Source organism: Leopardus geoffroyi, chromosome C1 (genome assembly GCF_018350155.1).
Source record: "Leopardus geoffroyi isolate Oge1 chromosome C1, O.geoffroyi_Oge1_pat1.0, whole genome shotgun sequence".
Classification (NCBI taxonomy): Eukaryota; Metazoa; Chordata; class Mammalia; order Carnivora; family Felidae; genus Leopardus; species Leopardus geoffroyi.
Window position 1 is genome coordinate 206,588,927 of NC_059328.1, and position 15,409 is coordinate 206,604,335.

General features: G+C 46.2%; 1 protein-coding gene and 1 pseudogene across 1 annotated transcript in view; one reads left to right on the plus strand and one right to left on the minus strand.

Annotated features, from left to right (window-relative positions):
* Positions 1-2,847: 2,847 nt before the first annotated feature.
* The window catches only part of FARSB (phenylalanyl-tRNA synthetase subunit beta), a 72,342-nt gene continuing 59,780 nt past the window's right edge, over positions 2,848-15,409 (minus strand). Inside the window, exon 17 of the mRNA XM_045481435.1 lies at positions 2,848-3,647. Within this exon, the coding sequence (XP_045337391.1) occupies positions 3,496-3,647 (152 nt within the window). The 3' untranslated portion in view covers positions 2,848-3,495. The remainder of the gene's footprint in view (positions 3,648-15,409) is intronic.
* On the plus strand, positions 8,977-10,305 carry LOC123599777 (annotated as a pseudogene).

Below are 15,409 nucleotides of genomic sequence, written 5' to 3' on the forward strand. Positions count from 1 at the left end.
CTTCAAGCAAAAATAGCAGCTAAGACTGAGACACAGGATTGTAAGCAGTGCTCTTTTCCCAATGTGACGAGCCCCTTGTTGCTGAGGGCAAGAGTGCCAGCTGGGCCCTAGTTGGGCTACCCCTGTTTAAAAGGTAATAATTCGGGGCGCCTGGGTGGCTCAGTCAGTTAAGCGTCCAACTTCGGCTCAGGTCACGATCTCACGGTCTGTGAGTTCGAGCCCTGCGTTGGGCTCTGTGCTGACCGCTCAGAGCCTGGAGCCTGTTTCAGATTCTGTGTCTCCCTCTCTCTCTGACCCTCCCCCGTTCATGCTCTGTCTCTGTCTCAAAAATAAACGTTAAAAAAAATTTTTTTTTAAATAAATAAAAGGTAATAATTTAACATTCTTTACACCTGGGAATGTAACCTACTGGGATAAGATACTGTTTGGGTGTAAAAGGCACACGTAAGAACTATCTAAGTAGCCCCTCGCCTCTCCGAATGCATCTATCAAATAGCAAATGTGGATGTTTGTACAGCCATTAGGCCTGGGTTTTCATGGCCTCTAAGCTAATACTGTTTTGGGGGCTGGCATGTGGAGGTCCACTGATCACTGTACTCGCAGATTGGGAAACAAGGTCAGCAGAGGAATAGAATGACGTGGGTCTACAGGTCCTGACCTAGAAAAATAAGACATGGTGAGTGAAGTGTCATGATGTAAAATACTATGTAAAATAGAAACCGAAGGTTGTTGCGAATCAGTGAGCAGAGTCTGGCCCCAAAACTGTGAGCCTATGTGTGGCTGACTGTCCAAACTAAGGAAAATGTCAGGAACAGCACAAGCCAAATTAACAGTGGTTAGTTACTTCAGTAGGAGACTGGGGGCAGAAAGGGTAGATTAGCCTGGGAAGGTCTAGCTTTGTACGATTTTCTATAGTTGAGATTTTTAACTTTGTTTTTCCGTGTTTTTTATAAAACTCAAAAACTCCGACATTTTGGATAAGTGGGTAAGTGACACAAAACACCAAGTGATCTAGGGAATCCAAGTCGCTCATTGTCCCAAACCCATTTGTTAAGCATGTGACTTTTGGGCATATCATTCATCTCTCTGAAGGTTGAATGTTCCCATAAGGCAGGGAGAATGCCTACTTTATCTCCTATGATTATCATAAAAACGTAAACGTTGCAACAAGATCACGGGTGAAAATATAAAACTCGAGAGTAATACAGGAGTGTCGGGCTCTAGCACTCTTCTGTAAGCTAGAACAAGAAATCGATTATATCTAACTTCCCTCTTCATACTAGGGCTCCCAGTTTTCACAAAGAAGGTGTGTTTTCTCCAACATAGGTTTTGGTAGTACCCACGACTGGCCCGGCCCCAGTTCAAATGCCTCAGCTGGGACAAGTGTAAGATGATCTGGCCATGGAGCCTCAGTTCCTAAACTGGTGGTTCATTTCTCCTAACGTAGCTGATATCGGTTTTCTTCCTACAGTTTCCCCGCTTCAGAGGGCAGAAACATCCCCGTGATGGATGGAGTTGATCTTTCCCCTTTCATGCTGGGATATACAATCAGATGTCAGTGGGTTTTTCATTACAAGTAGTTTCTGACCAAAAAACATCCAGGTGGCTGCCTAACAGGGTATCTCAGGATATCCACTCACTTCAACCATGGCTATCACATGGCCCACGAACCTGGACTTTATAGACAACCTGGAGGGACAGTATCTCCTGAAGAGCGGACCAGTAAACCACTTTAAACAGACACACCAATTCCACAGTTCATGCTTTTACCCTAGGCATAGATGTGGGGTGCAAGATTATTAACTACGTTAACGTGTTTCTCCCATCTTTGCTGAGGTAATAAGCTACATCCTAATTACCATGCCAGTTAGGATAGATCCGTCCCATCGTCCCCAACAGCTTAGCCCTCTACCCTTTGCAAGCTCTAGCCAGCCAGTGTACCACCGACTCTTTTAGAATTTCATTTATGTGCAATCACATGTAGTCTTGGGTCTGGTTTTTTTTTTTCCCCCTGAGCATGCTTAGGGATTCATTCATGTTCTTCTTCAGTAGCTCATCCCCTTGTATTGCCGAGAACTACTCCATGATACGGATGTACTATAAGTTAGCTATTCAGCTGCTGATGAACATTTGGGCTGAAGCTACTATAAATAACACTGTTCCGTTTCCACCAGCAGGACACGGAGGTCCCATGGCACGGGTCTCACCAACGCTCGGTATGAGCCAGTCTTTCAAATTTCAGCCATTTCAATTCATACTGTGGTTTTTATTTGCATCTCCCTGATGACTAATGAGAATTTTTCCCGATGCTTATTTCATTTATCTGCAGGAAATATCTGTTCAAATCTTTTGTCCATTTAAAAAAAAACTGGGTTGTCTTAACTTGCAAGAAATCTTTAGGTATGCATGCTGGACACAAAACCTTTTGACGTACATTCTTTTTTGTGAGCTCTCTCTTCATTTAAATGCCCTAAACAGAACGGGGAAGCAGTGGTGAAAGTCTGTATGTTCACAAATCTTACTAGGCTGGACACCGCTGCCCTGATTCAGAGCAGTAAGAGGGTTGGGTTACTCTGTAGTAGGCTCAGCACAAGCTCCAAGAACCTAATTCTTTCTAACTTTGTTATTTCTAGTGGACTTAAAGTTTTACATTTTATTGTTTCATCATCTTAACAGGAATTGAGAACTTATCTCAAACATCTGACCTTTTTTCAGTACCTATTGGAGGAGTCTAGATCAAAGAAATAAAAGTAAATTAGGAGGCAAGACAAGGCAGACCGACACACTTAGCATCAGAGGAGAGACCTAATACTTCCCTGCAAAATAAGACAGAACCTAGTTGCTCAATTAAGTATTTAAAGCCATGATTTTATAGTATTGATTACAGCAGAACGTATAGCCTGGGGCAAAAATACTCTTTCATGGTTTCCGAATGTTCATACCGCACTGCTATCAACACGTTTGTTTTAACTCGTCTAGCAGAACAGATGTGTGTTGTGTGAACTCCGTCTCAGGATATCAGAGTGGAAACACCCACGCACCTTCAAGCACTTCAAATACTCGTCTTCTTTCACTTTCAAAGGACTTCGAAGGCTATAACTGCCAGACGGCCGCTGCTCCCTAATCGTTTCCCAAAGCTACTGTTGTTTCCCACTGCTGGCTGCACGTCAGATGGAGAAGGAACAAATTCTTCCATTCTCCCGCATCAGCGCTGGTTTCATCAGCAAGGCTCCGTCCTGCGGTCCTCTGGGCTTCTCCTCGTAACGCGGCTTCACAGACAGCGTGTTCGCACAAGCTGGCCTAATGCAGGGAGCGGGCGGCCTCTACACACGGAGCCAGACACGACTTTCTACTTTATTAAACATTAAAGCGCAAGCGAATGGTCCCGGGGGGGGGGGGGGGGGGGGGGGGGGGGGGGGAGGGCAGAGACGACTCAAGGACACCAGGGAAGGAGCAGAATGCTCCGGGAGAGAGTCACACGGCAGAGACCCATCTTCACAAAAAGGGCTCGATGTTGATTTCCAGGGAGGAGCAGGGCATGGTCAGCTCAAATTTAGTGATGACATCAGGATGAAGGACCCCGAGCTTCCCGATGCTTTGACCCCTGGCCAAGATCTCGGCGCATCTCCCGGGGAAGAAGGCAGCACCTGAAAGAGAGAAATCAATGTTTCTCCCGGCCAGAGAGTCAACAGACATTTAACACTGCAGGCTCACTAGTCTGCTTGAAAAATAACTTCTTTAAGCCACTGGCTAGTAAATGAAAGTGCTTCCTCACACTTTCTAGTCTTGAAATTATTTTTGGTATTACAGCTAGCAACTCTTACAAGGAAAAGGTTAAGCAGTAAATATCAAAGTCAGGGTCCTGTATGGTTTGTCTTTTTCTTTCTTTTCTTCCTTCCTTCCTTTTTTTTTTTTTTTAATCCCAGAGCTCCAGGCAGGAAGGATCAAGAAAAGGAGGCTGACGAGCACAGCTGGAGAAGTCCTAGGGGAACCTGGCAGGGAGGAAGGACAAAGGGGAAAAGTGAACCGTAAAACTGATGACCTTACATGGGAAGAACCTGTTTTGAAACAGGTTTTTCCATAGTCATCCTTGCTGGATAAAAATTCATTTACTATTCCACCCTCACTCTTTTCTACCTTCTTGCACAGAGAAGCACAAGCTTGCGCTGTCATCGGCAGGCTTAGGCCTTGTTAGCAGAATGCAACCCCCATTCCTGTGGGAGAAAGCACTTTCTCAGCAGTTCTGGAGCCTCTCCCGTAAAACCACAGCAAAGGCCAGCACCAAACAAGTCTGGGTTGACCCCCGATTTACTTCAAGATAGGCAGGAAGTGCTCTCTTCATCTGGTGTCAGTGCAGAGACATGGCTCACCAAACCAGGAACTGGTACTGAGGCTCAAACAGCCAAACACAAGCAAACCTACAAGCCCCTCCAGATTCGCCAGCTGGCCAGGGCCACAGAGTTCAGCAGTGCTCTTCCCTCCTCAAGGTTGTGGTGGGGGGTGGGGGGTGGGGGGGGGTGGGAGCTGACTCACTTCTCTAGCCACCAACTTGAAAAGAGATCAGGCCCACAGCTCCTGACCGATTCAACCGAAACATTTACTGGCATGAACTATAAATACCCAGCAGGTCTGGGCCACAAGCCTGCAGCCTGCTGTTTCGGAGCGAGTGCATTATTTATGAAAGGATAAACTGCTGAGTCTGTACTAATGGCTCCAAGGTCAGCATGATGAAGAGGGGTGGAGGGGGACCACGAACACGTCAGTACCAGCTGCACCACGAAGACACAGGGCAATTTCACACCCTTCCCAGTCAGCCCAGAAGGATGTATGTTTATGTTCCTGAAAAACAGTGTTTTGTTTATTTTTGAGAAAGAACGAGCGTGGGAGAACACGCAAGCTGGGGAGGGGCAGAGAGAGGGAGACAGGATGGAAAGCAGGCTCCACATGGTGAGTGCAGGGCCCGATGCGGGGCTCGACCTCACAAACTGAGATCATGCCCTGGGCCAAAGTCGGACGCTTAACTGACTTAGCCATCCAGGTGCCCCCACCTAAAAAACATTTTTAATTGTCACTCTTAACTCTCAGAGCACCCTGGGCTGAAATACAAAATGGTCTGTTCCTCACCTCCCCCTAAACAATTTTGTTCCAATGTCTTATTAGAAAATTTCACTGGACTGCATTTGGAGTTTGTATTTGGCTGTGCACATGAATCCACGCTTGGACAGAGGGGGGACTCAACACAGAAAGCAAACCGAACGGATGAAGTGAGAGATCACTAAATCTGATAAAGATGGCACACTTTAACCCCATTTACAAAACTAACCCCACCCCCACCCTAATAAAAGAAATCTTTAGACAACAAAGCGTGGAGCTTGTCTAAGTGTTGACGGTAAGCAGTGTAACCAAGAGTCGGACACTGGAAGGACCGCTGAGGAGGCCGCTCGCTCCACCGTCCGTCACCCCTTTACACACACACACAACTACGGCTGAATGCCCTACACTAACTGAAACCACCAGCGGCCTGTTTCTAAAGGCCATCCAGAAAGAAAGGAGGCTTAAGACCTTCCCTGCTAACCCTGCTCTGTTTAAGAATCCTCCCTGTGTATCAAAATCCTTTTTATCTATCTTCAAATTCCAATTTGATTGGATTCATTTTAACTGAAGCATAAAACCAGACTATTTTAGAATCTAAGCCAGATGTACTAGTTCTAACAATGTTAGCAAAATAAAGCTGAAGAGATAAGAACTCGGAATTTTTACTTCATAAAAGAACCTTTGGAATCAGTGCTTTTCAGCAAAATTCAGTTACATTCTTCTTCAGTGAGCAAGTGTGCTCATGCCATCTGCCCCTTTCTCCAGAAGTTCTGACCACATTTGGCTTTAGCTTGTTAACCAGTCGGGTACTCGGTCAAACAAAAATGTTCCTATCACGAAATACAATTTCCCTCTTTGCAAAGAAAACTGAAATTCGCTATGATGCATTATTTAAGATCTATTCAAGTAGGAGAGCGCTCTAAATAACGTAAATGCCAAAAGCTCTCAGGCCAGCACACGGGTCCGTCCGAGTCATCACCACCCGCTAACCTGGCCGGGGTCAGAGGACCCTGCTGTAGAGCAGCCGCCGCACCAAGGGGGCCTCGGACGCCTGGACCAGGGGGAGCCCTCCTCTACCCACCGCACGGAAGAGGGAAGTTCGGTAACGGAGTTCTTCAGAAACTTCACTTTCTGAAAACTGCACCCTTTAACCCGTGACACCACGATTGTTTTTTTGCAATTTCTCTTTCCTGACAAGGTCAGATGATGATAAGTACTTCTTTTTTTTTTTAAATGTTTACTTATTTCTGGGGCGCCTGGGTGGCGCAGTCGGTTAAGCGTCCGACTTCAGCCAGGTCACGATCTCGCGGTCCGTGAGTTCGAGCCCCACGTCGGGCTCTGGGCTGATGGCTCAGAGCCTGGAGCCTGTATCCGATTCTGTGTCTCCCTTTCTCTCTGCCCCTCCCCCGTTCATGCTCTGTCTCTCTCTGTCCCAAAAAAAATAAATACACGTTGAAAAAAAAAAAATTTATAAAAAAAAAAATGTTTACTTATTTCTGTGTGAGAGAGAGAGAGAGAGAGACAGAGAGAGAGAGAGAGAGAAAATCCAAAGCAGGCTCCAGGCTCTGAGCTGGCTGCACAGGGCCTGACGCGGGGCTCGAACTCATGAGCTATGACATCATGACCTGAGCCAAAGTCGGACGCTTAACTGACTGAGCCACCCAGGGGCCCCAGTACTTCTGATTTTATTGACTCTTCTGTTCAGTTAGAGCAAGGAGGAAGTTTTGGTCTTCCCACACACAGGTTGAGAGGCACACAAAGGGACTTCAAAGGGTACGGAGAGGACCTAAAAAATGGACCTCCTGACTGATGATAGGTATAGACTAGAAATACTGAAAGAAAATTTAAAATTATTGGAACACAAGCATTTCTTAGTGCTTTTTAAAATGTTATGGCTCAAACCAAACTTTGCAGGCAGAAATAAATCACTCCAAGGAAGAGAGACAAGAAATAAGAGAATTGCTTCACTATGGAAACAAAGGGAACAGACTGGAGTAAAGGAGCCATTAGGCCCGAGTTCGAAGATGACAACGTCTCCCATCGATAGCAGGATGGTTGAGCTCAGGAACACAGGCAGATCAATGCATCGTAACGCACTGCCTGGGACTGGATGCAACTTAAATCAGTCCTTTTAGGAGAAGTCACATCTGAATGCAGCCTCACCACGGGTCTGGGCTTGTGAACAACCAGACCTGGATGACAGAGGCTACTCTAACCTCCTCGACACAAAACACACACATGTTTCTGGAGAAAGAGCGGCCTGCTGGGTCTAGAGACATAAAGCTGCCAATTCAAGGAAAGTCATGGTGCCCTGTGAATGGGAATTCTAAAATTCAAATTCTACAAAATACATCTGCTTATTACCCTTCTTCACGTGTCTAAGCCCAAAGAGAGGTCCTGGTTTCCGGGGGTACTAAGGTGTGTCTAAACACGACAATTTTCAACCTGTGTCCAAAACGCTCCCTGGCAGAAAGCTCCTCGGCTCACTTTTCCACCCGGTTCCCTGCAAGGATTAAACTCTCGGCTTTGCCGGTATCCATCACAGTGAAGCGGCTTCCAACGGAAAGCAGACCCAGGGGAAAACAGTGCTCTCTGCTGAAATCCACGTGGAAGCCCAGACAAAAGAAACATCAGTTAAGCACAAGCAAGAATTTAATTTCCAAAACCTAGTGGGGTGTAAGTAAGTCCCTTAATTAAAGCTTTTGTAGCATCTCCTCCAGGTCTGTAATTGTCTCTCTGGCTCGGGCGGCAGGACCACTTTGAGGACCTTGGGGGTAATTCTCGGCCAGTAACGCGGCACCGCACCCAGTCTTTAGCACATTTTCTGGCTAATTGACCTTCAAAGCGTTGGTGAGCTCCCACTCTTGCTCGCTGCCAAACACCTTTCACAGTTTCTTTTTGCCCCTGTCTTTCTTTTAGGGTTATATTATAGGCCCAAAGTTTGGATAAGCTTCACACACAGAGCCATTCCTATAATTTTATGAAGCATCGGAAGTAAAGGTTTAAGGCGGTAACTGAGCAGATCTCTAATCGGAACGTGGCGCAGCGTTATCAAGCACGAGGCTCTTAATTCCTTAACCTTAAACCCCTGCCAGTGGCTATCTTCATCTGGCCATCGCTTCTTTTGACCATCGCTAACAATCATCTACTCACAATTTTACTTTTCCCTTCACATCACTGAGACATGCCTCAGGATTCAAATCCCCATATTTAACCGCCTGCAATCTGGTACTTCATCACCCAGATATTTCTCTAATAAAAAGGCAAGAACAAAATAAAAAGGGGGCAAGGAGCTCTGGAAAAGGACTGAGTGTATCTCACATGTGTCACAGCAAATAACAGAAAACACCACTATCGGCTTAAATACAAATAACCACACAGAGCTCTCCATAAATTCAGGGACAAAATACAAAATGCAGAATCATACAGATACCCTAAGCCACTGAGCTGACTGTATTTTAAATCTGTTCTAAATGGCTGATGATGTGATATGGGGTGGGGATAGGAATCATCATTTAACAGGCTGATTCTAGGGCTGGCACCTACCAAGCCTACCCCTTCCTCTCCGAAGTCCTAATTCTCAATACCATTCCACGGTGCGACAGTCCATCCTAGGAAAACACGAAGGACAAGGACATTCCCAGCCTTCCATCCTGGCATGACGTGGGTAGAGTGGAACGGGGCTGAAACCACAACCCCGAATGCAGGGCTCCCCTCCTGGTTTCCCACCAGCTTCTTGAGAGTTCAGTGACCAGAACCGTCTAACTCTGCCGCGGGCACGTCAACCTCACTTTCCCTTTCTAAGCAGTGTTAGCTTAAAGGAAGAGAAAGAACAAAACATAGGGCCTCTTTTAAAAAACTGAACACACACTTAAACCGAACATGGGTGCACGGCAGTTGGTTCTTGAAGTGTCAGAGGCAGTTCTTGGTGTAGCAGCGGAGTGAGGAGACCCCATCGGGCAGGGAGGAAGCACGACAGAGACAGCATGTTAACTTATAAACACAAAGAAAAAGGTTTTAGAAGGAAAAAAAAAAAAAAATCAGTATAATTACTGAGCTTTAAACCTGCACATTTTTTTCCCCCAATCTCAGTCCACTACAGGTTGGGAGAAAAGTATCTCTACAAAGCTCATTCAATTTGTAAGTGGAGACTGAATAATTTCCAACTGGTAATATAAAACACCCGTTTCCCCCTAGATGTATATAATTCTTTGCCTTACATCTGAAGTGAAATATTTATGGTACCTAAAGTCTTTAAAGAGAGGGGACCTAATCCCTCGAGTTTAATGGCTATCTTTCATCCCTTTCAGAAGATCAAAAGAAAGAAAAAGCCCTGACACAACTTTACAGTGCTAATCCCAACACACCTGCAGACATCATTAACTCTTAAAGCAAAGGCCACCGGACGTGATCGGAGAGGGTGCCTACTTAACCCCACAGCACGGGACCGAGGAGGAAACCTGCACTCACGGCAACAGCCTACGGAGACCGGGCAGGGCAAAACCCCTACTGCAGGTAAGGACTGGATCCTGTAGACTTTATTCTGAAAAAGGAATCAGCCGAGCCCAGACTATCTAGTCTTCCAACAAAAGGAAAATGTCTTCAATAAAAAATCTTTTAAAACAGTGAAGCTGTGGCCATCTATGGCGTCATCGTGGCAATTGTGATTAGCAACCTGGCTGAGCCTTTCAGTGCCACTGACCCCCAGGCCGCTGCACATCGAAACTACCATGCAGGCTACTGCATGTGTGGGGCTGGCCTCACGGTGGGCCTGTCTAACCTCTTCTGTGGAGTCTGCGTGGGCATCGTGGGCAGTGGAGCTGCCCCGGCTGATGCACAGAACCCCAGCCTCTTTGTAAAGATTCTCATCGTGGAGATCTGGCAGCGCCAGTGGCCTCTTTGGGGTCACTGTTGCAATCCTGCAGACCTCCAGAGTGAAGACGGGTGGCTAGATGATCTGTACGGTGGGGCCGTGTCCCACTCTCATTTGTGGTTTTCCTGGGACAGCTGGCCTTGCAGGGGGCTTGGTGTTCAAGGGCCCTCCCTGCACTCACTCGTTTGTCAACTTGGAGGCGCTGCCTGGCTGGAGCCTCAGTGTGGGAAGCGGGTCACTGATGACCGTGCGCAGCTGTGCACCTGTGTCCCAACTCCACCCCAACCCATTTTCCCGGTGTTTGTGAAATAAACGTGGTATTTGTCTGGGTCAAAAAACAAAAAAAAAAACCTTTTAAAATGAATCACCACAGGGCACCTGGGTGGCTGTCATTAAGCATCTGACTTTGGCTCAGGTCATGATCACACTGTGAGTTCGAGCCCCACTTCTCTCTCTCTCCTCTCCTTCCCCACCCCACCTCTCATGGGATTCTCTCTCTCTGCCCCTCACTCACTTGTGCCCTCTCTCAAAATAAATAAATAAATCACCATAATCACTTTATGACAAAACTCCAAAATTTCCCAGTTTACTTTGTATCAACAAATTTGTAACTTCGTGGCTATTACTTTTTAAGACCTACTTTAAAGTCTAGTCTATGTCTATGTCTCTCTCATACCCACCTACTCATATTTAAAAAGCTGAAGAAGGTCAGCAATGTTAGAATTTAAATGTGATCCATCCAGGGGTGCTTGGGTGGCTCAGTAGGTTAAGTGTCTGCCTCCGGCTCAGGTCATGATCTCATGGTTCCTGAGTTTGAGCCCTGCATCTGGCTCTGTGCTGATAGCACAGAGCCTGCTTGGGATTCTCTCTCTGTCTGCCCCTCCCCAGCTCATGCATGTGCACTCTCAAACATGAACTTTAAAAAAAAAAAAAAAAAAGTGACCCATCCAGTTGCGATTTTAAATCAGTCTCAAATTTACTTGTATAAAACCAAAGGATTTTTAACTCCTGGTTAACAAGTGTCCTCATGGACTACTGATTTTGACAACTCCTGTTCTAAATAATGCCATTGTCCTACATTTGTCTGATGCTTCCATCATTTCCCCTAACCTGTTACATTTCTTAAACACATTAAGACAGTTTTAGAATAGCAACTTCAGAAATAAAAGGTAGGACCATCCTGCTTTCCTAGACTAATAAAATGGTTCTTTTCTAGTTTTTCACCTAATAAAATCCTTTAAGGAGGCAGTTTCTCAAGGCAAGTATGAACAACTTTACACTTTCTCCACAATTATAGTGAAATAATAATCATAAGGAGACCATCGTAGGGTTAACTGGGGAAAGAATGGGAATGTTAAGTATATAAGACTGTATCTATAATTTCACAATTAGTTAACTTATTTCAGACCTTTGACAAACATGGAGTAAAGAGAACTTCAAGCGTGCAGTTACGGCAGATGGGCCGTAGTTTCAGAACTAGATTTCTGCTGACACGTAGGGAGTGCGCGCAAAAAAGGAAAGAACCCGAGACTGTTAAACTCTGCCTTCTATTCCTCTCCTTCCGTGCGTAGGAAGGGCCGGGCCGCAGCCCCAGTCAGCCCTGGCCAGGCCCCCGAGGACGGGCAAGTTACAGATGGGAGAAAGCAAAGTACAAGGAGATCAGGGGACTCGCCCCAGGCAAGCCACAGGATCGGACGGTGCTGACGGCCACTGAAACGGGGCACCTGTGTGTGTGTGGCCCAGAGCACAGATGGCCCGCGGGATAAGGTTTTCAACCTTTTGGTCAAGCTGTCCGTTCCATGTTTGCAAACTTCTTCTGGTTTAAAATAAAATAAACAGAACTTAAGAGGGGGAAAGGAACCTGACAACCTCTAACCTCAGGACAGACCCAAGCAGGCTCTGCAGAATTATCAATACAACATAATACTGACAAAACCTAGAGCATTCCAGGGAAAACAACTGTGTTTTTTCAGAAATCTCACACATCATAGGCACACTAAGAATAAATTCCAGATTCTTGAGACAAGGCTAGAGTAACACGAGCAGATAAAGCAGCACCACAGTGACACCGCCTAAAAGGCGAGGAGAACAGCGCATCCGTTAGAACCTGTGGCAGGGCCTGCTTTTGAAGCTCTGAAACTCCTGCATGATCTGAACCCCGGAAACGACTTCGGAGAAGATCTTCTCTGTGCCTTTACTTCAGAGACGAGAAAATGGCCACCAGAGAGGATAAGGAAACCATACGGCCAGGTAACAGCAGAGCTGACGTCACAAGCCCAGTCTGTGCTGCTTTCACCCACTGCCACTTGTCTCAAGGGCAGAGCGGAAATCTACCCGGAGTTTACTCTGCAGAGTATCCACCCCAAATGCTTTCCCAAACTCACCTGCCTCTCCACAACTGTGTGGTGCAGACGGACAGATGCCAGCATCCCCCTTAGGGACGAAGAAGCCCGCACGAGGGCATGGAGTCCTCGGTCACACGGGCTCCAGCGACACAAGGACTGGAAGCAACATCCGGTGTTTTTACTGCACCGCAGCTGACGCGCGTCCCCGGGTCCGACGAAACATACCCTTTCCTACCGTTTTCGCTGCTGTCTATACCATCTTGGGATCTGCATTTCAACTTAGTTTATACCCACATGTCTAAAGACATTTTCAACATTTCCATTACATTTATGTCCTAGTTTGCCAGACTGTTCTTAAAGTATCTTATGTTGGAGTTGTTCCCAATTATTCATTGTTATATACAGGGCTTCTAGAGTATATACTGCTTTTTGCTTTCTTGGTTTCTTCCCCTTTGCCAAGAGTAATAGCACACAGTAAAAAAAAAAAAAAAAAAATAGGAATCCTTGTCTAGCTCATTATATACCAAAGTGTTAACACAACAGATTTCTAGATTTCTAGCAATGGTAACCACAAACTTACATTCATGGGGGTCACGCTGATCCCATCTCGTACAACACCAATTAAACGATGCTTTCCCTTGCGTGGTACCAAGTCCTACCTTTCTTAGTTCTACTGAGGGGGAAAATGCATCAAAGCCGCCTAGGAAAGTAATTCCAAGAGGAAATCTCTGTTCAGAGAATGTAATTCAAACAAGCTAGCAGCCCTCAGGAATTAAGAGAACTGATCAGAAACTTTCCCCTCCTGGAAGGGGAGTGCCACAGTATAGCGGCTGAGACGACAGCAGTGACAGAATGCCTACCAGCTACTGATGGTATTACTCACTGAAACAGGAAGTTCTGGAGACATTTAGAGCGAGGCATTTTGTCTTTTTTTTTTTTTTAATGTTTACTTATTATCGAGAGACAGAGGAAGACAGAGCATGAGCAGGGGAGGGGCAGAGAGAGGGGGAGACACAGACTCGGAAGCAGGCTCCAGGCTCTGAGCCGTCAGCACAGAGCCCGAACGGGGGCTGGAACTCACAAACTGCAAGATCATGACCTGAGCCACAGTTGGATGCTTAACCGACTGAGCCACCCAGGTGCCCCCTTATCTGGTATTTTTACTCCAGGGTTTACTCTTTATGGCCTTCAACATCACTCAGAAGAAATAAAAATACTGTAACTACAGTCACATGGTTTATGTTTACAATAAGGCAAGTAAATAAAGAACTGCCTGTATTTGCGATTATACTGGGCAGTGCTGCTGTTCCCCCACATTTCTTCTTCCATGTCTCCCTAGATATGCTCTTTTCACATAGGAGTGTGGCTGTCACCATGGCATGGTTTCAGGGGGCGGGTAGATTTTTCTATTCCACTGAATTAGCCCCCATTCTTTTTGAAATTTTTATAATGGGACCAAACTGTTCTCCCTTCACAATCAGAAAGGTGACTAAAAATCAAAGCATCTCTTTAAGTTCACACTGATATGTATCAATGGAACGGAAGTCAGATCCCTTCCTGAAAATAAAGTATTTTTAAAGGATTAGAAAGGGACAAATAAGAACCCGGGTCCTAGGGGGGCAGAGGGTGGATAGGAAGAACACTAGAGACACAGAAGGACGGCGAGGGCCAGGGGTTCTCAATGCAAGCTGTCAATTTCACATTTGGCCCGTCTTGCCCAGAATAACCGTCAGCAGGAAGAGTGTGTTCCTGACCCCCAACCCGCCTGAATCTGCAGGTTCTCAGGGGTAGTTCCAAGTGCCCAAGTCGCCATATGACTATCTGCATGGATTTCTCAAACAGGTCAAGATTAGACCAGAGCTATTCAATGCCAACATAAAGCAAAATAACTCACCAGGATCTAAGCTCTCAACTGAATGAAGTTAAACTGTCCTATCGTGTATATAAAAACATTGGGAGCACTTTATTTTATTTTCCAAATTTTTAATGTTTATTTTTGAGAGAGAAAGAGAACATGAGCACAAGTGGGGGGATGGGCAGAGAGAGAGGGAGACACAGAATCCGAAGCAGGCTCCAGGCTCTGAGCTGTTAGCACAGGGCCTGACATGGGGCTCAAACTCACAAACTATGAGACCATGATCTGAGCCATTAACTGACTGAGCCACCCAGAGGCCCCAAATATTTATCTATTTCTGAGAGAGAGAGAGAAAATTAGAGGCAGAGAGACAAAGTACAGAAAGCATGCGTGGAGTTGGGGACAGGCAGAGAGAGAAGGGAGACACAGAATCCGAAGCAGGCTCCAGGCTCTGAGCTGTCAGCACAGAGCCAGATGTGGGGCTTCAACTTGGGAACGGTGAGATCATGACCTTAGCCGAGGTCAGACACTTAACCGACTGAGCCACCCAGGTGCCCTGGGAGCGCTTTAAATGAATATCAATCTATGGGATTCCTGCAATGATGTAGAGAGAAGACTAAGCTAAAAGGCAGAAAGGAGTGTAAGTAAAGGATAATACGGGAAGCAGAGAGAAAAGGTGCCGGCAGATGAAAGAACCTCTGGAGAAGACAGACATCTAATGAACGTCTGGCTAACTTTCCACTTCCCCAATGCCCCACAGTCCACAGTAAAATACGTGGTTTTTGTTTTTTAACAAAGCAGATTATGGCTTAACATATTTTTATTAACCTTTAGTTATTTTTGAGGGATTGAGAGAGAGAGAGAGACAGAGACAGAGAATGAGTGGGGGAGGGGCAGAGAGGGAGACACAGGATCCGAAGCAGGCTCCAGGCTCTGAGCTATCAGCACAGAGCCTGATGTGGGGTTTGAACCCACTAACCATGAGATCATGACCTGAGCTGAAGTCAGGTGCCCCTGGGTGTAAATATTTTTTTTAAATCAGGGGCGCCTGGGTGGCTCAGTCAGTTAAGCACCCGACTTCAGCTCAGGTCATGATCTCGTCGTCGTTAATGAGTTCAAGCCCCGGGCCGCGCTCTGTGCTGACAGCTCAGAGCCTGGAGCTTGTTTTGTTTCCGGGTCTCCCTCTCTCCGCCCCTCCTCTGCTCATTCTCTCTCCCTTCCTCCCTCCCTCCCTCAAAAATA